General features: G+C 42.9%; 1 protein-coding gene across 12 annotated transcripts in view; it reads right to left on the minus strand.

The window, feature by feature from the left end:
• Positions 1–1,108: 1,108 nt before the first annotated feature.
• Positions 1,109–25,661, minus strand: part of LOC144693065 (ena/VASP-like protein) — a 329,238-nt gene continuing 304,685 nt past the window's right edge. For 6 of the 12 annotated variants that reach the window (XM_078562397.1, XM_078562393.1, XM_078562396.1 and 3 more), the window contains 4 exons: positions 5,734–5,799; positions 2,706–2,775; positions 2,462–2,519; positions 1,109–1,758 (listed from right to left, as the gene is read on the minus strand). In XM_078562397.1, the coding sequence (XP_078418523.1) occupies positions 1,721–1,758; positions 2,462–2,519; positions 2,706–2,775; positions 5,734–5,799 (232 nt within the window). In that variant the 3' untranslated portion in view covers positions 1,109–1,720. Of the gene's footprint in view, positions 1,759–2,461; positions 2,520–2,705; positions 2,778–5,733; positions 5,800–25,661 lie in introns of all 12 variants that reach the window. The other 6 variants (XM_078562400.1, XM_078562402.1, XM_078562399.1 and 3 more) reach the window with 2 other exon arrangements.

The raw sequence follows: 25,661 nt of genomic DNA on the forward strand, positions 1-25,661 counted from the left end.
TTGCCACCTATACACATGCTACAGTTTCTGGCTTTTTAACATTTATTCTTTATTTTCATGTAATTTTCCTTTCATTGTAAATTATTCTGCATCTTTGAATTATCTGCTGCTGGAAGGGCAGTGGACAACCAATAGTGAGGTGCGCAGCCGTCACTTGGCGTAGCTCAGAGTGGAATTGGGCAGAGCAGAGATGGAACCTATGTTCATCCTCCTACTCCACACCTCCCTGTGAGCAGGTTGTCCACTGCCCTACTCCGGGAGTAAGAGGATGAACATAGGTTCCGCCTCTGGTCTGCCCAATTCCACTCTGACTATGTCAAGTGAGGGCTGCACTCTCTCCCCTTCAAATCCCAGTATGTACAAAAACTACAGGATCACCACACCTGTATAGTTTGTTTTGTATTTTAAGATGGTGAAGGATTACTAAAACATTGTGATTGGAAAAAAAAATGCATGACATTGAACAGGCTCAACTATGAGCTCAAATGGGATCAATTTTAAAGATGGTGTTTTTGGAATTCCAACATGTTTTACAGATATTATGAGTTTGTTTAAAATTCAGCAGGTCTCGTACTTTCTTCAGTTGCATTACACTGAGCTACGCTTGTGTGTACATTTCGAAGTGCAGCTGAATCTTTTTACCCATTTCTTCTGTAATGTAATTGATACATTATTTGAAAGTACATGGATGTCTATTTTATAAACTTTATGGCAATAGGGTTTAACACAGAGTCTTCCTAGCCATATGAATATCATCAGCACCGTTTTCATTTAAAGAGCCTTTGGTTAATGCTGGCCCAGTGCCCAGTATAACAGAAATGTTGGCAATCAACACAAAGATGTGCAGTTAATTTTAGCAGATAAACACAGTTTCACTTAAATGTTTGCTTTTTATAGTACAGAATCAAATTGGCAGCTAACTCAGGACAGCAAAAGGGACACTTAACAGTTCCAGCTCCACTGAGGACTTAATTAATCTAATTCAGTTGATGTAACAATTTGTGAGGCACTGTTTACCTGGAAATGCTTTGACTAACTATATGTCAAAATATTTCAGCATAATTTGAATAGTTCTGTATCACCTGTATTGTAACATGAACGCAGACACTTTTGCATTGATGTACCTTGTTTTAATAAGATTTGAAAGATTTGTTGAGAAATCAGTTACCATTGTCATTATCATATCACAACTTTTACAAGTTTCCGCCTTTTCAGTGATGCTACAAGGATCTCTTTGTTGGCAAAGAATTTTCAATACAGAGTCAAAAATACTGTGTAACGTCTTAAGGTAGAAATAACTGAACTTTTATCCTACTAAAAGCAAAATGTGTGTGTGTGTGTGCTTATAAGCTCTTATCTAAAAACATAATCTAGAAGTAATGTAAACCTTTAAATAAGCTAATAAAAAATTACAAAGGCTAACATAAAACAGATGTGCAATTTTTTTGTAAAACCTAGAAAATAAGATCCACAAGTATTAAAATTATTGAAAGTTTTTTGTTGTTTTGGAGAATTATTAAGACTTTTCATGTGAAGCAGATCCAAGGCAGTAAGCAGCAGCGCATATTGAGTCCACTAATCAATGAAGGGTTTAAAAGCGACCATGACATTCAGTGCATAGCTTCTCTCCTAGTCATCTTCCACACAATCCTCCACGCAGCTGTCTCTCATCTTCCCAGATCCCTTTGAATACTTCCCACATTCCCAAGTGCAAAATTTATTACGTTGTACTGATTCTGCTCAATTCTTGTCTAATGGCTGAAAAACAATGAGAGTTGATGTTAATAGGAATATGAATACAACAGTTTAATGTTCTATTAGCTATCGGCAAGGAAATAATAATTGACATTCTTATTCATTGTAGTTCAGCAGCTGAGGCCAAGATTTAAGCCTCTAAGGTCACAAAGGAGTGACCAGTACATATTTGTTTGAAATCTGTTCTGCAATATCAAGACTGAATTTTGAAAAAGTTGAAAGAAACATTTAAATTTATGCAGTTTGCACTTAAAGATACTTAACACACCTCTTAAGTGAACTGAACAAAAGAGCTATCATGATGGCCAAGGTGAATTGTTTTGAAATTTGGACAGCAGGAGGTCAAGTTCTCCATTGTTCCACTAAGGGGCAGCAGTGAACCACTGGAGTTATTTTTCTCAAAAACATGGAGTTGGCAATTGCTACCAAAATATGATTACTGTACAGAGTTTTCTTTTAAAGCATGTATTTAGATCCCCGTTGAGGAACAGCCAAGAATTTAACATCAAGTACTAGAATTTTATCTATGTCTTGCAAATGATGGGAATTCTGATCAAATTTGATGGAGGTAGGAGGTCAAATTTGCAAGCTGCAAGGGACTATTATTAATACATCTTAAAGCAGCCGAGCGTGACATGGACCCTGATTCATCATGCTTGTCGGTACTTTATTGTTTATGACAGTCAACAACAAATATAATACCTACCATCAATAATCTCTTCCTTCACCTTGTGCAACTCCTTTACGACTTCCTCCAGTATTTCCTGTGAGTTTAAATTATATAAATGCAAGCTTATTTATACAAGGTGCTGGAAAGGTTCTTCTCTGTATACTTTGACAGGGCAGTTCAAAGTAAGATTTTTATTATTCTGAAGATTAAAAATGGAAATTATATTATAGAAACATTTAATGTTAGTAGCTTCTTCCGTTTAAATACCCAGGCTGCATACCTGCTTCAATCGATCAAAATCTAAGGCATCTGTGACCACATCGTTACTGGTGCCGCTCCCTGGTTTCAGTCTACAGGGTAGGGAATAAATAAAACACAGAAATTAAGCCTGGTTCCAGTGCTAGGTGCATCTGAGGTATTGCAAGATGTGCAGCAGCAAGAGGCACTGGATTAGCATTCTCACAGGGAAGGCAAGGCAGTTTTATTAATCAGTCCTCCTTGAAGCTAAAATTTACATTTCATTAGCATGGCTGTGATGGTGCCACATGGCTTAATGACCTGAGGCAGTGTGGAAGTTTCTGTAGCTGTGGACTAACCTGGGACTGCAGGGATCATCTTTAAACAAAATCCTTCCATCTGTCCTGCAAAAAGAGTGAATGAAAATCCATTCAATCCCTACCCCACAAAAGCCATAAGAGTAGAATGCTATAATTAAGTGCTCCATCTGTTCCACATGTATGTTTTAGTTTGAATACATTTCATATGTCCCATCAGCAAAGGAGTTATAGAAACAGGAAGGGAGGCTGGAGAGAGAAAAAAAGTGTCTGAATATGAAAAATTTACCAAGGTGATTGAATGTAATTGGTTTGCATCAGTGCTATAACATCATTTGCATTCATCACACAAATAGTGCTGGCAACTATTGTTACTTTCAACAAAATTTTTATTTAACCTTTTAAGTAGGTAACGATTTCATGATTAAAATTAGACAATTGAGTATCCTGGGCTTCATTGGAGTCAACAATTGATGAATAGTGATCCCTGGGGCATCTTCAGGACAAAGTTGACATTCTATCTTTCCATATCTCAATTAGAAATTCTCACGTTCATATTTATAATGAAACCTGTCTATGTACACTTGTCACACTATATTTACACTCTGGAGGGGCTACAGTTTACAAAGGCAGTTTCCATTATAAATTTGGAAATGGAATTTAAACAGAAACATTATAATAAAGACAGAGTGTTGTTGCTTAAAACATGGGCTGAGTTATGTCTGTGCATCCTGGTCCAGTTAGTTCCCACCTCTAACCTGAACTGTAATATGCTCTTCACTCATCTGCAATGCCACGGGTGCTCAATTAGTATAGAATAAATTACATCGCGAGTTTTTCTGAACATTGGATTACATCTGAACAGCTCCATCTCATTTTAAAACAAAAAAAAGTGTTAACCTTTTCCCTAGCTCCCTAACTTGGTCGCTTTATAACCACTAACAAGCAGTGTGGCTTGATTCTCCTTTCAGTATTATCTATTTCTGGATAAATGCCTCACCTCTGCTAGGTAGCTTCCCAGATGATTGATTTAAATTGGAACTGTGTGTGTAGTAATGAGACAGGCTATGTTCTCCAGTTGCAAAGGCACACCAATGTAATAATATCACTGGGTCACTTAAGTGTCAGGTGCAAGCAATGATCTTTACATAGTGGCGTGCACAAAGAGTCCTGTTATTCGCATCATCTGCAAATAATGCACAGCTGCATGTTGTCAAATTGTACAGCAGCATGTACAGTACTAACAATGTTAAACGATTTTCAATTAGAACATTATATAAGGCTGAGCTGGAAGCTGCAGAATACCTGGGAAAGCTAGTGAATAAGTTGATGCCTTCTGGAAATTATTCAAATACTATTTGGAACCAGGGGCTTACAGGAGGGATAACAGGAATAACTTCTGTCTTAAAGTTCTTCAAAAGTGTTCAAGCTTCAGGAATACTCAATTGGGGGTTGATGGAGAAACAACACCTGGAGCTACTGCTTAATATGCTTATCAACGAGTTCTTCAGTTTGAGAAAATTGTTCAAGTGAAACTGAATTGTTTTAATTGTGATGGGATATCTCTTTGTTGCACAGATTCTTTTGAATGTGCAAAGAGGTCCGCATATGGAGGCTACGTTAAAATGCGAAATATGAACTAACAGGATTTGTCAGTCAAGGGAAAGCTGTCACATTTGATTTATTCATTCGTGGGATGTGGGCGTCTCTGGCTAGGCCAGCATTTATTGTCCATCCCTAATTGCTCGAGAAGCTGGTGGTGAGCTGTCTTCTTGAACCACTGCCGTCCATATGATGTAGGTACACCCACAGTGCTGTTAGGAAGGGAGTTCCAGGATTTTGACCCAGTGACAGTGAATATACGGCAATGTATTTCCAGGTCAGGATGGTGTGTGGCTTGGAGGGGAACTTCCAGGTGGTGGTGTTCCCATGTGTCTGATGCACTAGTCCTTTTAGACGGTAGCAGTCGTGGGTTTGGAAGATGCTGTCTAAGGAACCTTGGTGCAGTGCATCTTGTAGGTGGTACACACTGCTGCCACTGTGTGTCATTGGTGGAGGGGGTGAATGTTTGTGGATGGGGTGCCAATCAAGTGGGCTGCTTTGTCCTGGATGGTGTCAAGCTTCTTTAGTGTTATTAGAGCTGCACTCATCGAGGCAAGTGGAGAGTATTCTATCACACTCCTGACTTGTGCCTTGTAGATGGTGGACAGGCTTTGGGGAGTCAGGCGGTGAGTTACTCGCCGCGGGATTCATAGCCTCTGACCTTCTCTTGTCGCCACAGTATTTATATGGCTAGTCCAGTTCAGTTTCTGGTCAATGGTAACCCCCAGGATGTTGATAGTGGTGGATTCTTTATTCAAGCTGAATAAAGAATGAAGTGACCCAGGTGGCTGAATTATTTACATTTTAGCTCCCTAGAGCCGCACATGTGTTCCTGCTATTTTCAACATGATCTGGAGTTTTAAATACGAGTTTAATTATTTAATTTCATATCCTTTTCAGTATAACTTCATTGCTGAACAGGTTTTTGAATCTATATGAGCCAGGACTTAATCTTCAGGTTGGATGAACACATGAAATAGCACATTGACAAACATTGGCATTGGCAGGGAAGAGCAAGTTGAAGCAAGCTGTTAAATAATGCAGTAGGTGCCAGTATATAGTTCTGGATATCCAGCCTGCAGTTGGCAAGGAGATGTGCATCCATGATTGGATAAGCTGAAAAAGGATTGAAACTGTTGCATTCATTTATACCTAGAAGATGAAAGATGAGACTGCACAGCATTCTTAGCTTCAGGACTCTTCGTCATGAATGCATTTCTAAAACAATAGAATGGAGTTAGAAAAAGGTGAATGCAACATTCTTCTAAAATAGAAATGCACGAAATATCATGTCCTTGAACTTAAAAGGCCATTCAGTATAAATGAATTTAAAGTTCAGCTACTATAAAAAAACAAAGTATGAATTGACTACCCTACTGCATGCCTTAGATTTTCAGGCATTGTGGGCAAATAACAGCTCAACCACTGAAATGTATCTGTGCAGGAAATCACTTCAGTTAGTGTGAACACATGGATTGCCTAGTCATTGCACTGCAGCTAATGTTAGGGGCAGAAAAGAACAGACAACAGCAACTTAAAGTATTTTGTTGTGACTGTAATAAGTAAAATTATAATAACTCTTTGTCACTGCTCATTGAAACTTGGATCTGGTAAAATTTGAATTCCAGGAATATTTGTTAACCTTTTCATCAACACAAAACCTTTAGAGGTTTCTTCACTTCAGGACAAATTTAATCCATGTGCATTTTTCTCACTAATTCCTTAGCCCTATTGTTCTGACAAAACAGGTTCTAATGACAGGACATTGATGTTTATTGTTGAGCTCTCCCTGTGTACCTGTACATAACTCTGCACTCTTTGTCCATTTTAGGAGTAAACTATCCAATAAAGTATTTATAGATTTTACAAGTCTTACAATTCAGTATACAGATATTGCTGCAGCTACAACAGTTGGAATCAATCATATGCAAACCATTTACTGACAGTGCAAAGATCTGCTTATTTCACTTTTTTTTCCATTAGTTCATGGGATGTGGGCATCTCCAATAATGTCAGCATTTATTGCCCATTCCTAAGTGCCTGCCCATAACTGCTCTCGAGAAGGTGGTGGTGAGCCACCTTCTTGAGTTGCTGTGGTCCGTGTGGTGTTGGTACAAATATTTGTTAACATAAATTTTCAGAATTCAAATTTTACCACACCCAAGTTTCAATCAGCGGTGGCAAAGAGTTATTATATTCTCACTTATCACAGTCACAACAAAATACTTTTAAGTTGCTGTTTGGAAAGAGGATTTTTGTCCTAGTGACAGTGAAGGAACAGTGACATAGGGTGGAACTTTCTGCCCCCTCTAGTGGCATGTTTGGAGGTGGGGAAGGCATTTAATTGGGCGGGAGGTGGCAGCTGAGCACCCCGCTGACTTTTGGGAAGGCCTGTGATTGACTTTCCTGCTCCGCTGCCAAACGCGGCCTTTGAGTCAATAATTAATGACCGCTTAAGGGCCTCATCCCGCTGGGCTGATATTAACTTGGCTGCGGGTGGGCCTGTTGCCATGTGGCGTACATGACAATTTAATCTGTGCAGCCTCCTGGTTGGGGGGGCGATGACATTGGGACGGGGTGGGTGGTGGCATTGGGAAGAGATAGAGGGGCCTGCTTAGAGCCAACCCCCTGCCCTTGCTACCGTCACACCTTATACCTCCTCTACCCCGCAATCCCCATTCCACGAATCCCCTCCTGCCATTACTGGGCAGCTCCGTAACCCTGGGATTCCAGTAGGTATCTTTCCTGCAGCAGCCGACACCTCCCCTGTGGTGCTACTGAGTAAAAGATCTTTCAGCCTCTGATTGGCTGGTAGCTCTCGTTAGGCAGGACCTCCGCCCCCAGGGTCAAGATCCCAAGGAAAGGCCCACCACAGGCCTCTCTACTGCCTGATTGGATCATGGTTTGGCGGGCCTTCCCCAAAGGAGGCAACGTGGGACTCTCGTCAGCTCTCCAGCTGGCAAGCAAGACCCCGTCGTCTCCACAAAATTCCACCCATAGTTCTAAGTCAAGAATGATGTGTGACTTGGGGTGGGAATGGCTGCAAATTGTGGAGTCCAATCGATGCGTAACAGACCAATGTATGTGTACAAAATTAAAATACTGCAGATGCTAGAAATCTGAAATAAAAAACAGAAAATACTGGAAATAACCAGCAGGTCAGGCAGCATCAGTGGAGATGTTTTGCTGAAAGGTCACGGACCTGAAACATTAACTCTATTTCTCTCTCCACAGGTGCTGACTGACCTGCTGTGTATCTCCAGCATTTTTTGTATCTATTACATTGATGCATGTAGCTGACTGTGTGTGGGGGGCTGCAGTTAGCCCAGTTGGCTAGATGGCTAGCACGTGGTTCATGTAGAGTAATGGGTTGATGGATATGTTAATGAGACCATGATACTATTAATGATGTAACTGTGACATTCATTGTCAGATGACCGAGAGGCTCCAAGAGAGCCGGGCGCAGAATAGTCTGTGTCCTGAATACCATGTGATAATTATGATGCCTTGTAAATAGTGTAAATAAATAGTTTTAGCAAAACTATACCACCTATCTCATGTCACTTGTAGCCTTTGAAACATGGGCTGGGATTTTCTGGCCCCGTCACGGGCAGGACCCGCTGTGGGTGAGGTGGTGCCCCAACCAGAAGTCCATTGACTTGCGGCAGGACTGGAAGATCGTGGTGGCGGGCGGGTGTGGAAAATCCCGCCCATTGTGACAGCGCTGGAGGCCACGATCTAGCAAACTGCCCACAGATCGACAACCCATGAGCGACAAATAGTGGAAGAAGAAAATTGATTTCACAGTGACGAAGATCAGACCTGAAAAGTACCATGGTGAGGGGACTGTGAGAGGCACACAATGTCAATAGCCACTGAGCAGCTACAGCCCATCCCACAACCATACCAACACATCGAAGGTCCACAGCAAGGGGAGCGATGGGAGCTCTGGAACAGACAGTTTGAAAAGTACCAAATGGCTTCAGGGTTACAAAGGAAACCTCAGAAATGCCAGGTCTGTGCACTTTTATATGCTGTTGGAGCCATTATTGATGATGCCATCGCATGGCAAGGCATTGAGGAAGCTTTGGTGTCACACAACGAGGTTATGCAGGCCTTTAAAAAATACTTCAGCCCCAAAAAGAATTTGGTTATGGAAAGAGCAGTATTCAGTCAGAGAACCCAAAGGCCAGGGGAGTCCATTGATTCCTTGATTAATGACTTATATTGGTTGACAAGAAGCTGCGGTTATGGAGTCTTAAAATACGAATTTATTAGAGACCACATTGTAGTCAGCATCCTCGATGACGCACTCTCCGATTTGTTATAATCAAAAGAGGATCTGACCCTAGAGAAGGTTGTAAAGATCGCCAGGCAGGTCAAGTCGAGACACCAAAATCAGGGTGTAATTCAGGGTGATTCTGGGATTTGGAGGAGTTGGCCCAAGGTTGCATACCTTGCCCACTGAAAAGCCTGAGAAAATGCCCGCCAAAACCATCAAAGAGGCAGGGAGAACTCTTCCATCTTTATTCAAGTGCTCCAGATGTGGTGCCAACAGACAACACTGCCGCAAAGATTGCTCAGCAGAATGCATTCTCTGTAGCAGGACTGGTCATTTTAAATAGTTTTGTAAATCAAAACAGCATTCAAGGGAAGAAAACTAGAACATGTTCCCAAGCATTTTGAAGTCCAAGAAAGAAAAGATATACCTTTCGAACCTGATGATTTCCTAGGAGAGATCAAAGATGTCGATAAACAGTTCTGGTCTGTGGAGTTGGAAATCCAAGGTTACAAAATGGAATTTAAACTCGACACCTGGGCAGGAGTCCCTGTCTTATTGGACAGATTAGACTGGCTTTAAAATTGGCTTAAAGAAGTCAAAATCTCAATCATCTGGCATAAAGCTATATGGGCCTGGAGGCACATATCTCCAAGTGAAGGGGCAGTTCACCACCACCCTTAGGCATGAAGATAAAGAAATTAACAAAACCATTTATATTTTATAGAACCAGCCAATTTCTCTGCTCAGCACAAAAGACTAGGTTTTATGCAGAAACTTGATGAGGTATCAGTAGGGGACAGTGAGGAGGAATTTCCAAAGTTGGTTGAAGAACTGACAGCCTCTGATATAGCAGCAGCATACGAAGTCCATTCATTACGAGCATATGATGATACGAGCATATGTACATACGAAATAGGAGCAGAAGTAGGCCTTCAGCCCCTCGAGCCTGCTCCGCCATTCAATAAGATCATGGCTGATCAGTATGTGCTTTGAATTCCACATTCTCATCTACCCCTAATAACCTAACAAGAATCTCTCTACCTCCGCCTTAAAAATATTCAATGAGCTCACCTCCACCGCCTTCTGAAGCAGGGAGTTCCAGAATTGCACAACCCTCAGAGAAAAATATTCTCCTCATCTCTGTCCTAAAAAGGTGACCCCTAATTTCAAAACAGTGCCCCCTCGTTTGGACTAACACACAAGAGGAAACAACCTTTCCACGTCCATCTTTCCAAGGCTGTACCTTATATACTTCAGTCAAGTTGCCCCTTAATCTTTTAAATTCTAGTGGAAACAAGTCCAGCCTGTCTAACCTTTCCTCATAAGACAGCCCGCTTATTCCAGGTATCAATCTAGCTAACCTCCTTTGAACCGCCTTCAACACATTTACATTGTTCCTTAAATAAGGAGACCAAAACTGCACACAATATTCGAGATGTGGTCTCACCAATGCCCTGTATAACTGAGGCATAACATCCTTAAGTTTATGTTTAATTCCTCTCATAGTGAGGTAGCATTCCATTAGCCTTCTTAATTACTTGTTGTACTGGCATACTAACTTTTTGTGACTCAGGCACTAGAACACCTAGATCACTCTGCAGCTTGGAATTCTGCAGCCGTTCTCCATTTAAGTAATACTCCGTTTTTTATTCTTCCTGTCAAAGTGAACAACTTCAACTTTTCCAACATTATACTCCATCTGCCAGATTTTTGCCCACTCACTCAATCGATCTTATGCAACCTCATGTCTGCTTCACAACATTCTTTCCCATCTATCTTTGTGTCATCTGCAAATTTAGCTACAATGCCTTTGCTCCCCTCATCTAAGTCATTGATATAAATTGTAAAAAGTTGAGGCCCCGGCACAGGCCCTTGCAAGACTCCACTTGTCACATCCTGCCAATCAGAAAAAGGCCCATTTATGCATACTTTCTGTTTTCTGCTAGCCAACCAATCTTCTATCCATGCTAATATGTTACCCCCTATACCATGAGCTTTTATTTTCCGCAATAATCTTTGATGTGGCACCTTATCAAATGCCTTCTGGAAATCCAAGTACAGTATGTCCACAGACTTCCCTTTATACACAGCGCATGTTACTCCTTCAAAGAACTCCAGTAAATTGGTTAAACACGAATTCCCTTTCACAAAACCATGCTGATTCTTCCCGATTATCTTGAGTTTTTCTAAGTGCCCAGTTAAAATCTCCTTGATTCAACAGAGGGCACTGGTGAGAAGTGACTGAAGCATTCTAGGAGAAGTCATCGCAGCCACCGCGACTCAGGAGGGAATCGAGGAGGACCCACTGTCAAAGAACGGTGAGTATAAATCTAGCTTACCTCGGGGATTCGCGGCCTTGTCTCCAGGGAGCAGACTCGGAGGGAGGAGCAACGGAGCGGTGACCTTGGGGCACAGAGTAATTGAAGCCAAAACTGAAAAAGTGACATCACAGGAAAGCTGTGACCTGATTGGTTGGTAGGAAATCTGCACCAAATTTGAAAAAAAACACTGCAAAGCTAATTAATAAATTATCTAAGTAGAGTTGGCTGGACAGGTGATGTGCTGTAGCTGTACGATGTGGGAGCTGGCAGATCCCATTGCGAGCCGCAGTGACCACATCTGCAGCAAGTGTTGGTTGCTGGAGGAACTCCGGCTCAGAATTGATGAGCTGGAGTCCGAGCTCCGGACGGTGCAGCACATCCGGGAGGGGGAGAGTTAACTGGACGCTTTGTATCAGGAGGCGGTCACACCCGATAAATTAAGTACCTCAAGTCCGGTCAGTGGTCAGGGTCAGCAGGGTGTGACTGCAAGTGAGGCAGGTAGAGGGATCCTGTGTTCAGGAACAGAGGAGCCTCAGCTCTTGACCTTGCCCAACAGGTACGAGGTACATGCTCCCTGTGTGGATGAGGAACAGGGCTGTAGGGAGGGTGAGCCAGCTGACCACGGCACCGTGGCACAGGAGGCCATTCAAGAGGGGGGAGCAAAAAGACAAGTGGTAGTTGTAGGGGATTCTATAATTAGGGGAATTGATAGCTTCCTTTGTAAGCAGGATCGAGAGTCCCGCATGGTACGTTGCCTGCCCGGTGCCAGGGTGAGGGACATCTCTGGCCGGCTTGAAGGGTCATTGGAGAGGGAGGGGGGAGGATCCAGTTGTTGTGGTCCACATAGGTAAGAGGACCTGTTTGGGGATTATCAGGAACTAGGAGCTAAATTAAAGAACAGGTCCTCAAGGGTTATAATCTCCGGATTACTACCCGAGCCACGTACAAATTGGTATAGGGACGTGAGAATAAGGGAAGTAAACACGTGGCTAAAGGAGTGGTGCGGGAAAGAGGGGTTCCATTTCGTGGGGCACTGGCATCAGTATTGGAACAGGAGGGATCTGTACCTTTGGGACGGTCTCTACCTGAACCGATCTGGGACCAATGTTCTAGCGAAAAGGGTAAATAGGGTGGTCAACAGGACTTTAAACTAGAAAGTGGGGGGGGGAGGGAAGGGTAAAACTCCAAGAAGTATGTCTAATGGGAAACAAAGCAGCAGGTTAGCGTGTGGGAGGGTGGATTCAACTTCATGGAAAATTATGAAAAAACTGAAAAGAAAGGAGAGCCCAGGAGAGGCTATTAAAGTCTCCAGAAAACAAAATAGGACAGAGTGTTTGGAAAGGGCTAGGAATCTAACTTCAAGCACATCAGATAAAGGGACGACAATGAGAAAGGGGACGGGAAATACAGGACTGAAGGTGTTGTATCTCAATGCACGCAGTAAATGAAATAAGGTAAATGAGCTTGTGGCGCAGACTGAAATTGTCAGGTATGATGTGGTGGGCATCACGGAGACATGGCTGCAAGGGGATCAGGAGTGGGAGCTAAATATACAAGGATATACATCCTATCGAAAAGATAGGCAGGTTGGCAGAGGGGGTGGGGTTGTTTTGTTAGTAAGAAATGAAATTAAATCGATAGCAAGAAATTATGTAGGGTCAGATGATGTAGAGTCTGTGTGGGTAGAGTTGAGGAACCCCAAAGGTAAAAAAACCATAATGGGAGTTATGTACAGGCCTCTGAACAGTAGTCAGGATGTGGGGCACAAGATACACCAGGAGATAGAAAAGGTGTGTAAGAAAGGCAAGGTTACAGTGATCATGGGGGATTTCAATATGCAGGTAGACTGGGAAAATCAGGTTGGTAGTGGATCCCACTAGGGAACATGCAATTCTAGATTTAATGATGTGTAATGAGGCAGATTTGATAAGGGAGCTTAAGGTGAAGGAACCCTTAGGAGGAAGTGACCATAATATGATAGAATTTACCCTGCAATTTGAGAGGAAAAAGCTGGAATCAGATGTAATGGTATTACAGTTGAATAAAGGCAACAAAGAGGCATGAGGGAGGAGCTGGCCAGAATTGACTGGGAGATGAGCCTAGCAGGAAAGACAATGGAACAGCAATGGCAGGAGTTTCTGGGAGTAATTTGGGAGACACAGCAAAAATTCATCCCTAGGAAGAAGCAGCATATTAAAGGGAGGACGAGGCAACCATGGCTGACAAGGGAAGTCAGGGACAGCAGAAAAGCTAAAGAGAAAGCATACAATGCGGCGAAGAGCAGTGGGAAACCAGGGGATTGGGAAGCCTACAAAGACCAACAAAGGACAACTAAAAAAGAAATAAGGAGGGAGAAGATTAAATATGAGGGTAAACTAGCCAGTAATATAAAAGAAGATTGCAAGAGTTTTTTTTAGATATATAAAGGGTAAGAGAGAGGCAAAAGTGGACATTGGGCCACTGGAAAATGATGCTGGAGAAGTAGTAGTGGGGAACAAAGAAATGGCTGAGGAACTGAATAGGTACTTTGCGCCAGTCTTCACAGTGGAAGACATGAGTGACATCCCCAAAGTTCAAGAGAGTCGGGGGGCAGAGGTGAGTATGGTGGCCATTACCAAGGAGAAGGTGCTAGGAAAACTGAAAGGTCTGAAGGTGGATAAATCACCTGGACCAGATGGAATACACCCCAGAGTTCTGAAGGAGATAGCTGAAGAGATAGTGGAGGCGTTAGTGGTGATCTTTCAGGAATCACTGGAGTCAGGGAAGGTTACCAGAGGACTGGAAAATCGCTAATGTAACCCCCCTGTTTAAGAAGGGAGTGAGGTAAAAGACGGGAAATTACAGGCCAATTAGCCTGACCTCGGTTGTTAGTAAGATGTTAGAGTCCATTATTAAGGATGAGATTTCAGAATACTTGGAAGTGCATGGTAAAATAGGGCAAAGTCAGCATGGTTTCATCAAGGGGAGGTCATGCCTGACAAATCTGTTAGAATTCTTTGAGGAGGTAACGAGTAGGTTAGACAAAGGAGAGCCAGTGGATGTTATCTACTTGGACTTCCAGAAGGCCTTTGACAAGGTGCCGCACAGGAGGCTGCTCAGTAAGATAAGAGCCCATGGTGTTAGAGGCAAGGTACTAGCATGGATAGAAGATTGGCTGTCTGGCAGGAGGCAGAGAGTGGGGATAAGGGGGTTCTTCTCAGGATGGCGGCTGGTGACTAGTGGAGTTCCGCAGGGGTCAGTGTTGGGACCACAACTTTTCACTTTATACATTAATGATCTAGATGAAGGAACTGAGGGCATCCTGGCTAAGTTTGCAGATGATACAAAGATAGGTGGAGGGACAGGTAGTATTGAGGAGGCGGGGAGGCTGCAGAAGGATTTGGACAGATTAGGAGAATGGGCAAAGAAGCGGCAGATGGAATACAACGTGGGGAAGTGTGAGGTCATGCACTTTGGTAGGAAGAATAGAGGCATGGACTATTTTCTAAATGGGGAGAGAATTCAGAAATCTGGAGTGCAAAGGGACTTGGGAGTCCTAGTCCAGGATTCTCTTAAGGTTGACTTGCAGGTTGAGTCAGTAGTTAGGAAGGCAAATGCAATGTTGGCATTTATTTCGAGAGGACTAGAATATAAAAGCAGGGATGTGCTGCTGAGGCTTTATAAGGCTCTGGTCAGACCACATTTAGAATATTGTGAGCAATTTTGGGCCCCGTATCTCAGGAAGGATGTGCTGGCCCTGGAGAAGGTCCAGAGGAGGTTCACGAGAATGATCCCAGGAATGAAAGGCTTAACATATGAGGAACGTTTGAGGACTCTGGGTCTATACTCGATGGAGTTTAGAAGGATATGGGGGGATCTGATTGAAACTTACAGAATACTGAAAGGCCTGGATAGAGTGGACGTGGGGAAGATGTTTCCATTAGTAGGAGAGACTAGGACCCGAGGGCACAGCCTCAGAGTAAAGGGAAGACCTTTTAGAACAGAGATGAGGAGAAACTTCGTTAGCCAGAGAGTGGTGAATCTATGGAATTCAATGCCACAGAAGGCTGCGGAGGCCAGGTCATTGAGTGTATTTAAGAGCGAGATAGATAGGTTCTTGATTGGTAAGGGGATCAAAGGTTATGGGGAGAAGGCGGGAGAATGGGGTTGAGAAACCTATCAGCCATGATTGAATGGCGGAGCAGACTCGATGGGCCGAATGGCCTAATTTCTGCTCCTATGTGTTATGGTCTTAATGATCGATTCTAACGCCTTGACAGACGAGATGCGGGGCTTGTCTTACAAGGAGAGATTGAGCAATTTAGGTCTATACTCGCTAGAGTTTAGAAGGATGAGAGGAGATCTTATTGAGGTATATAAGATGCTAAAGGGGATAGACAAAGTAGACATGGAGTGGATGTTTCCCCTTCTGGGGCATTCTAGAACGAGAGGCCATAATTTTAGGCTAGGGGGTGGTAGATTTAAATCAGAGATGAGGACGAATTACTTTTCTCAAAGGGTCGTGAATCTGTGGAATTCACTACCTCAGAGTGCAGTGGATGCCGGGACGCTGAATAAATTTAAGGAGGAGATAGACAGATTTTTAATTAGTAATGGGTTGAAAGGTTATGGGGAGAGGGTGGGAAATTGGAGTTGAGGTCATTGTGAGATCAGCCATGATCGTAATGAATGGCGGGGCTGGCTCGAGGGGTTGAATTGCCTACTTCTGCTCCTAGTTCTTATGTTATGTTCTTCTGTCAAGCTACCTAGCCTATAGTTTCCTGTTTTCTGCCTCTCTCCCTTCTTGAATAGAGGGGTTATATTTGCTACTTTCCAGTCTGATGGAACCGTTCCAGAGTGTAGCGAATTTTGGAAAATTAATACCAACGCACCTACTACCTCATTTGCCCCTCTTTTAAGGTCCTAGGATAAAGTCCATCAGGACCTGGAGACTTGTCAGCTCGCAGCTCCATCAGTTTGCTCAGTACCGCTTCCCACGTGATTGTAATTTCACCAAGTTCCTCTCTGCCTTTCACCTCCTGATTTATAGCCATTTCGGGAATGTTTTTTGTATCCTTTATAGCAAAGACAGAAGCAAAATATTTGTTCATTTAATCTGCCAAATCCTTATTATCTACTATTATCTCCCCATTCTCACTCTCTAGAGGACCAACACTGACTTTACTTACTTGTTCCCTTTTTAAATATCTGCAGATTCTTTTGCTATCCATGTTTACATTTCTCGCTAGCTTCCCCACATGCTCTAATTTTTTTCTCCTGATTAATCTTTTAGTCATTCTCTGCCATTCTTTATATTCTGACCAATCATCTGACCAGCCACTCATTTTTCTGCAGTGATATGCTTTTTCCTTAAGTTTGATGCTTTCCTTAACTTCTTGAGTTAACCACGGATGGTGGACCTACCCCTTAGCACTTTTCTTTATAGCAGGAATATACTTATTCTGAGTATTTTGAACTATCCCCTTAAATGTCTGCCACTGCTTCCCTATTGATCTATCCTCTAACCTTGTATTTCAGTTCACTTCAGCTAGCTCACCTTTCATGCCCACACAGTTGCCCTTATTTAAGTTTAAAATATTAGTCTTAGACCCACTCCTCTCCCTTTCAAATTGGATGTAAAATACAATCATATTGTGCTCGCTGCTACTTAGGGGTGCCTGTACTCTGAGGCTGTTAATTAATCCTGTCATATTACATAATACTAAGCCTTAAATAACCTGCTCTCTGGTCGGTTCCAGAATGTGCTTCTCTAAGAAACTATCTCAAAAGCATTCTATGAACTCCTCATCCAGGCTATTACTGCCAATTTGATTTTTCCAGTTTATATGTAGATTAAAATCACCCATGATTATTGCCCTCCCTTTGTCACAAGCAGTTAATATTTCTGCTTGTATACTTTGTCCTAAATTGTGGTTACTGTTAGGGGACCTGCGGACCACTCCCATTAGTGACTTCTTTCCTCTACTATTTCTCATCTCCACCCAAACCGATTCTACATCCTGATGTCCTGAACTAAAGTCATATCTAACTATTGCACCAACTCCATCCTTGATTAACAGTGCTACCCCTCCATTTTTACCTAATTTCCTATTCTTTTTGATTGTCATATACCCCTCAATATTCAGGACCCAATCCTTGTCGTCTTGTAGCCACGTCTCCGTAATGGCCATCAGATCATATTTATTTACTTCAATGTGCGTTATCAATTCATTTACTTTGTTATGAATGTCATTCAGATACAGAGATTCTAGTTTTGTCCTTTGTTATCCTTATAACATCTAGACTGTTGGTGAATTCTTAGGGTTTTTTCTCTCTGTCTCCTCCTGCCATTCTCTGACCCTCATTTCCCATATTACTATTTTGTTCTCCTGCCTTGACTCTAACCCTTGATTTGCTACATTTACCCAAGCTTGACCCCTCACTGCCACTTCTTTAGTTTATAACCTTCTCTACTTAAAGTCTTAGTTATGCGGTTCACTAGACTTGGAGTATGGAGTGTGAGTCATTCTTTATTACAGACGCACCATCCACTAGACCACGGGAGGAGATTGCAGATCTATGACTTTGTTTTGCAGGTGGGCTGGAAGGCGCAGAAATAGAAGGCACCGCAAAAGATGGCGACCATCCGCTGGAGGAGCTTCTAGACCTTAGTTGGTTCTTTCCTGACAAAGTTCATGAAAGGAAACCATTGCAGAAGCAGGTGATCTGTTGGAAGGCGAGGTCCTAGCTGTTGTTACATTCTTTGACTTCACTGCCAATCCAGATGAAATCTCTGTTGTCCCTTTTGAGGAGTCAGTGCTATTTGTTGAAGGAGCTGCTGATGAGCTGAATTCATCTGTTTGTCCCACTGAACCCACCAATCAGGTGCAATGTAAATCGCTGGCTGACCACAGTGAGCTGTCCAGGGAGAAAGAAATGCTTGATTCCAAGTTGAATCAAACTACTTGAGAAAACACAGAGCCTACTAATGTTTGTGAAAGTAGGTTGCAGCCCACACTTGAATCTCATCAGCAAGTCTTGCTTACACTCGAATTGTCCTTCAATGCAGCAGCAGAGGCCAACATTAAAGATCTTCTACAGCTGAAGAGTCCTATACAGGAATTTCATCTAGATCCAGGTCTGGAGATTCATTCCATTTTTGAAGATGATGTAGTCTTATCTTATGTTGACACCGACATCCCCTTGCCTACAGCAGAACAGCCTCATGCTGAAACAAGCATGGAAATGATACCACTACCGACAGAAAGTGCAAGTAGTACCCTAAGAGTTGTAAGGAAGTTGTATTTTCTTCATATCTTGCAATGTCTTCAGTATGTTTGTCATTCTTCTTCTTGTTTACCAGATTTATTTAAATCTCAGGTATTGAATACTTGGTCATCCATGCAGCAGTGAATGTTACAGCTGTGAAATTCTTCATTGAAGTTGGAAGTGCTTCATCTTCTCAGGCCTTTCCCCAGTGTGCAAAGAGGGAGCAGAAGATTTCAGAGAGAATGATAGTTTGTCCTTTTCCTATTCAAGAGAGTGCGATTGTCCATGTCCGGAAGTTTTCTCTCTTGAATCAGTCTTTCGTTGAAATTGTTTCCCAACCCTTAGTGTCAAGTTGTTATAGAGATCACAGCCCAGTTACCAGCAGTCATAGGAAGCTGCTATCCCACTCGCCAATGTGTTTGTCTTCCAGGAAAAAGACAAGCAACCACATATTTCCACAACACCCTCCAAGAGAGTTGAAAACACTGTTGGAGATTGAAGACTCATGTGATAGTGACTTAGGGAGGGGGAAGGGTAGGAGTTGGATAGAAACTGTAAACAGTACAGGAGGGTTACAGACATTGGAAAATGTAATGTAAATAAATAGTTTAACAAAAGAATGGGTTTGAGATCATACTTGAAGGGAGATGTAGAGTAATGGGTTAATGGATATGTTAATGAGACCATGATGATATTAAAAATGTAACTGTGACATCAGTAGTCAGATGACCAAGAAGCTCCAAAACAGCTGGGTGCAGAATAGTCTGCATCTTGAATATCATGTGCTTACCCTGAGGCCTTTGTAAATAGTCCTTAATAAATTATTTGAAGTTAAACTATACCGACTCTTTCAAGTCTGGCATAGGGAAGCAAAGCCTCATCAAGGTCTGGTAAGACTGGAAAGCCATGGTATTAGTAAAACCTCACTAAAGCTCAGCAACAACATCGAAACAGTTCAGATTAACGCCAATAGCATGGGTTTGATCCTTGTTCTGGCTGAGGTAGACTTGGGACCTTATGCTTGAGAGTAGAAGATAGTGCACAAGACAGCATGGCACCAAAGCCAAAAATACATTCTAGCTATAGCATAATGCCACCATCACTTCACCAAACTGATGACCAACTGCAACCCCTCTTTGAAACATAGAAACTAGGAGCATGAGTAGGCCATTCGGCCCTTCGAGCCTGCTTCCTCATTCATTATGATCATGGCTGATCATCCAACTCAATAGCCTGCTCCCGCTTTCTCCCCATACCCTTTGATCCCTTTCGCCCCTGAAGTTATACCTAACTCCTTCTTGAAAGCATACAATGTTTTGGTCACAACTACTTTCTGTAGTAACGAATTCCACAGGCTCACCACTGTCTGGGTGAAGAAATTTCTCCTCACCTCAGTCCTAAAAGGTCGACCCCATATCCTCAGACTGTGACCCCTGGTTCTGGACTCCCCCACCATCGGGAACATCCTTCCTGCATCTACCCTGTCTAGTCCTGTTAGAATTTTATAGGTTTCTACGAGATGCCCCCTCATTCTTCTGAACTCCAGCGAATATAATCCTAATCGACCCAATCTCTCCTCATATGTCAGTCCCGCCATCCCAGGAATCAGTCGGGTAAACCTTCGCTGCACTCCCACTATAGCAAGTACATCCTTCCTCAGATAAGGCGACCAAATCTGCACACAATATTCCAGGTGTGGTCTCACCAAGGCCCTGTACAATTGCAGCAAGACATCCCTGTTCCTGTACTTGAATCCTCTGGCTATGAAGGCCAACATACCATTTGCCTTCTTTACCGTCTGCTGCACCTGCATGCTTACCTTCAGCGGCTGGTGTACAAGGACACCCAGGTCTCGTTGCACATTCCACTCTCTCAATTTATAGCCATTCAGATAATAATCTGCCTTCCTGATTTTGCTACCAAAATGGATAACCTCACATTTATCCACATTATACTGCATCTGCCATGCATTTGCCCACTCACTCAGCTTGTCCAAATTACATTGAAGCCTCTCTGCATCCTCCTCACAGCTCACCCTCCCACCCAGCTTTGTGTCATCTGCAAGTTTGGAAATATTACATTTAATTCCCTCATCTAAATCATTAATATATATTGTGAATAACTGGGGTCCCAGCACCGATCCCTGCGGTACCCCGCTAGTCACTGCCTGCCATTCGGAAAAAGACCCGTTTATTCCTACTCTTTGTTTCCTGTCTGCCAACCAGTTTTCTATCCATCTCAATACACTACCCCAATCCCATGTGCTTTAATTTTACATGCCAATCTCTTATGTGGGACTTTGTCGAAAGCCTTCTGAAAGTCCAAATAAACCACATCCACTGGTTCCCCCTCATCAACTCTACTATTTACATCATCGAAAAATTCTTGTAGATTTGTCAAGCATGATTTCCCTTTCATAAATCTATGCTGACTCTGTCCGATTCTGCCACTGTTTTCCATGTGCTCAGCTATTAAATCTTTTATAATGGACTCTAGAATTTTCCCCACTACCGACGTCAGGCTGATTGGTCTATAATTCGCTGTTTTCTCTCTGCCTCCCTTTTTAAATAGTGGGGTTACATTAGCTACCCTCCAATCTGTAGGAACTGTTTCAGAGTCGATAGAATCTCGGAAGATGACCACCAATGCATCCACTATTTCTAGTGCCACTTCCTTAAGTACTCTGGGATGTAGATTATCAGACCCCGGGGATTTATCGGCCTTCAATCCCATCAATTTCTCCAACACCATTTCCCTACTAATACTGATTTCTTTCAGTTCCTCCCTCTCACTAAACCCTGTGTTCCCCAACATTTCTGGTATGTTATTAGTGTCCTCCTTTGTGAAGACAGAGCCAAAGTATGTATTTAGCTGGTCAGCCATTTCTTTGTTCCCCATTATAAATTCCCCTGTTTTTGACTGTAAGGGACCTACATTTGTCATCACCAATCTTTTTCTCTTCATATATCTATAGAAACTTTTACCGTCAGTTTTTATGTTCCCTGCAAGCTTACTCTCGTACTCTATTTTCCCCATCTTAATCAATTCCTTGGTCCTCCTTTGCTGAATTCTAAACTGCTCCCAATCCTCAGGTCTGTTGTTTTTTCTGGCCAATTTGTATGCCTCTTCTTTGCATCAAGTACTATCTCTAATTTCCTTTGTAAGCCATGGTTTGGCCACCTTTCCTGTTCTAGTTTTGCACCAGACAGGAATAAACAATTGTTGCAGTTCATCCATGCACTCTTTGAATGTTTGCCATTGCCTATCCACCGTCATTCCTTTAAGTAACGTTTCCCAATCCATCATAGCCAACTCACGCCTCATACCATCGTAGTTTCCTTTATTAAGATTCAGGACCCAAGTCTCAGAATCAACTACGTCACTCTCCATCTTGATGAAGAATTCTATCATATTATGGTCGCTCATCCCCAAGAGGCCTCGCACAACTAGATTGCCAATTATTCTTTTCTCATTACACAATACTCAGTCGAGGATGGCCTGTTCTCTCGTTGGTTCCTCAATGTATTGGTCCAGAAAAACTGTATACACTCCAGGAATTCCTCCTCTACGGTATTGTTACTAATTTGATTTGCCCAATCTATAAGCATATTAAAGTCACCCATAATTACAGATGTTCCTTTGTTACATGCGTCTCTAATTTCCTGTTTAATGTCATTCCCAACATCACATCTACAGTTTGGGGGTCTATATACAACCCCACTAACGTTTTTTTCCCCTTAGCGTTTCTCAGTTCTACCCATACAGATTCCACATCGTCGGAGCTAATATCTTTCCTCACTATTGCATTAATTTCCTCTTTAACCAGCAATGCAACTCCACTAATGTTTCCTTTTTTGTCTGTCCTTCCTAAATACTGAATACCCCTGGATGTTCAGTTCCCATCCCTGGTCACCCTGCAGCCATGTCTCCGTAATCCCGACTATATCATACCTATTTACATCTATTTGCGCGGTTAATTCATCCACTTTATTGCGAATGCTCCTCGCGTTAAGGCACAAAGCCTTAAGGCTTGTCTTTTTAACATTACTTGTCCTGTTCCCACTATTTTTCACTGAGGCCCTGTTTGATTCTTGCCCTTGATTTATCTGACTATCACTTTTTTAATTCCGCTTTTTGTCTTTCATTCTTGTTTTTGATTCCCCTTCATCTGACTTCTTGCATAGGTTCCCATCCCTCTGCCATTTTAGTTTAAACACTCCCCAACCACACTAGCAAATGTTTCCCCTAGAACATCAGTCCCGATCCTGTCCAGGTGTAACACGTCCAGTATGTACACGTCCCACCTCCCCCAGAAACGGTCCCAATGCCCCAGGAATCTGAAACCCTCCCCTTCACACCATCTCTTCAGCCACATATTCATCTGATATATCCTGCTATTTCTACTCTGACTGGCACGTGGCACTGGTAGTAATTCTGAGATCACTACCTTTGAGGTCCTACTTTTTTACTTCCCAAATTCTGCTTTTAGGACCTCATCCCTTTTTTTACCTATGTCGTTTGTACCAATGTGTACGACGACCACTGGCTGTTCACCCACCCCCTTCAGAATGTCCTCTAGCCGCTCTGAGACATCCTTGACCCTAGCACCAGGGAGACAACATACCATCCTGGAGTCTCGTTTGTGGCCACAGAAATGCCTATCTATTCCCCTTACAATTGAATCCCCTCTAACTATTGCATTCCCACACTTTTTACTCCTCCCCTGTGCAGCAGAGCCAACCGCGGTGCAACAAATTTGGCTGTTGCTGCTTTCTCCTGAGAGGCCATTCCCCCCCAACAGTAACTAAAGCGGTATATCTGTTTTGCAGGGGAATAGCCACAGGAGATTCTTGCACTGCCTGCCTAATCCTCTTACTTTGCCTGGTGGTCACCCATTCCCTTTCTGCCTGTGGACTCGTAGCCTGCGGTGTGACCACCCCTCTATACGTGCTATCCACGATACTCTCTGCCTCGCGGATGCTCCACAGTGTCCCCAGCCGCCGCTCCAGCTCCAAAACCCGGGCTTCCAGGAGCTGCAGCTGGAGGCATTTCCCGTACACATGCTGGTCCCGGGCACTGGAAATGTGCCCGGCTTCCCACATAAAGCAGGAGAAGCACACCACAGCTTTGAGCTCTCCTGCCATGACTTCATCCTTTAAATTAAATTAAACCTTTTGGAAGATACTTAATATCAATTACTCTCAGGCCCTTCTTCCCTGCTCCTCATTGTTACAGAATATAGCCCCTACAAACGATGAACCACAAAATAAGACCTTAAAAACTATAAGCAATAAAAGTAGTAAATGCTTACCCGGCCATACTCACGGTACTCAAAGGATCACCTTGTTCCCTCCTCACCGAACTCCCTTAGTCACCCCTGCTCTCCCAGCTTCTCTTCAACTCCCGACTCCTCTCGCGCTTCTCTTCAACTCCCGGCTCCTCTTGCACTCCTTTTCAATTCCCGACTCCTCTCGTGCTCTTCTTCAACTCCCGACTCCTCTCGCACTTCTCTTCAATTCTCGGCTCCTCTAGGTGCTGCTGACTGCCTGTCCCAGAGTCCTCCTCTTGCCCTCTCCTCCTAAGAGTCAACCACATTGTTGTGGATCTGGAGTCACATGTAGGCTAGACTGCAGATTTTCTTCCCTAAAGGGGTTCCCTGGGGTTTTTATGACAATCACTATCTGCTGTGGTGGGATTCAAACCTGGGTCCCCAGAGCATTACCACTTTTCGCTGGATTACTAGTTCAGTGACAATACCACTACGTCATCGCCTCCCACCCAGTAAATTCCATCAGCTACCATGATGAGATTTGAACCCATGTCCCCAGAGCAATAGCTGGGCCTCTGAATTATTAGTCCAGTGACATTACCACTATGCCACCATCTCCCCTAAGACTTTGTCAGCAGCACAGCTGGAATGATGCACTGCTGTTGCTTCTGGTGTCTCTAAGGCCCACCGACAGGCCACTTTTACTGCTGGCAATTTGGCTTCTGACTCCGGGTGAAAATATAAACTTGTTGCTGGAGCCCAGCACTGTAATTTGTCACTCATTGGACTCTTCATAACTCCTGCAGCTGGTGGAGAGCTTCTAGCAGTCTGAAAGAGTTGTGAATTGCAACGTTCAACTGTGAATCTACTCTTCCATGAGGTAGGTTAAGCTCCATAGCATTGTGAGCTCCAGGCTTCAAGAAGCAGTTTTGGAATATAAGTAAGATACAAAATGCGAGAATAGTTACTACTATCTACCCAAATGTTGATTAGTTGACTAGTAGTGCCAAAGGTGGAACAAGAGCAATTGCCTTTTCTGAATTACCTTTAATTGCTCTTAACTGAAAATGATAATAACCTTCATCACTTTTTTGAATTGTGGTCTTACTCATTATGGTGGTACCAGTGCTGGAAAAAATGAATATCTTCATTCTATTTGGCACATGCAGGATAGGTGCACAGGTTTTCTGCAGACTGTTCTTGATTTGCAATATGACAAGTGTATCCAAGAGTTGAACCCCATTTCTACAGGAAATGTACAACAATTATATGAATCAGTATGTTGCTACACTTGGTGTGGTGCCTGTCTGAAATACTAGACAAATAAAGAAGAACAAACTTGTATACACCACCTTTCACAACATTAGGATGTCTCAAAGTGCATTGCAACCAATGAGGTGCTTTTGAAGTGTAATCACTGTGCAATGTAGGGAAACACTGTAATCAATTTGTACACAGCAAGATCACAGAAAAATTAATAATATAATGACCAGGCAATCTATTTTAGTGACCATGGTTGAGGGATAAATATTGTCCATAACACCAGGAGAACCATTCTACTCTTCTTTGAATAATCTATGGAATCTTCGACATCCACCCGAGAGGGCAGAGATTTACCGTCTCACATCAAAGTGTTGCACTGAAGTGTCAGTCTAGATTATGTGCTCAAGTCTCAGGAGTGGGACTTGAACCAACAACCTCTAACTCAGGGGTGAGAGTGCTAGCCAAGGCTGACACCAAGTCTTATTACTAGGATCACTAAGCTTATCCTGTTCTCAAATGTCAGACTGTGAGCCCATAACATACCCACTTAACACTACAAAGCAGATATACAATGCCAGATATGAGTGAATCTCATGGGTCAGCCTATGGGTCAGCTGTAAAACAAAATTTCATCTGCATTATTTTTAACCCGCCCAAGCTCAGATGAGAATACTATTTCACATCAGCATGGTGCCTG

The sequence above is a fragment of the Cetorhinus maximus genome, chromosome 18, assembly GCF_964194155.1.
Source record: "Cetorhinus maximus chromosome 18, sCetMax3.hap1.1, whole genome shotgun sequence".
NCBI lineage: Eukaryota > Metazoa > Chordata > Chondrichthyes > Lamniformes > Cetorhinidae > Cetorhinus > Cetorhinus maximus.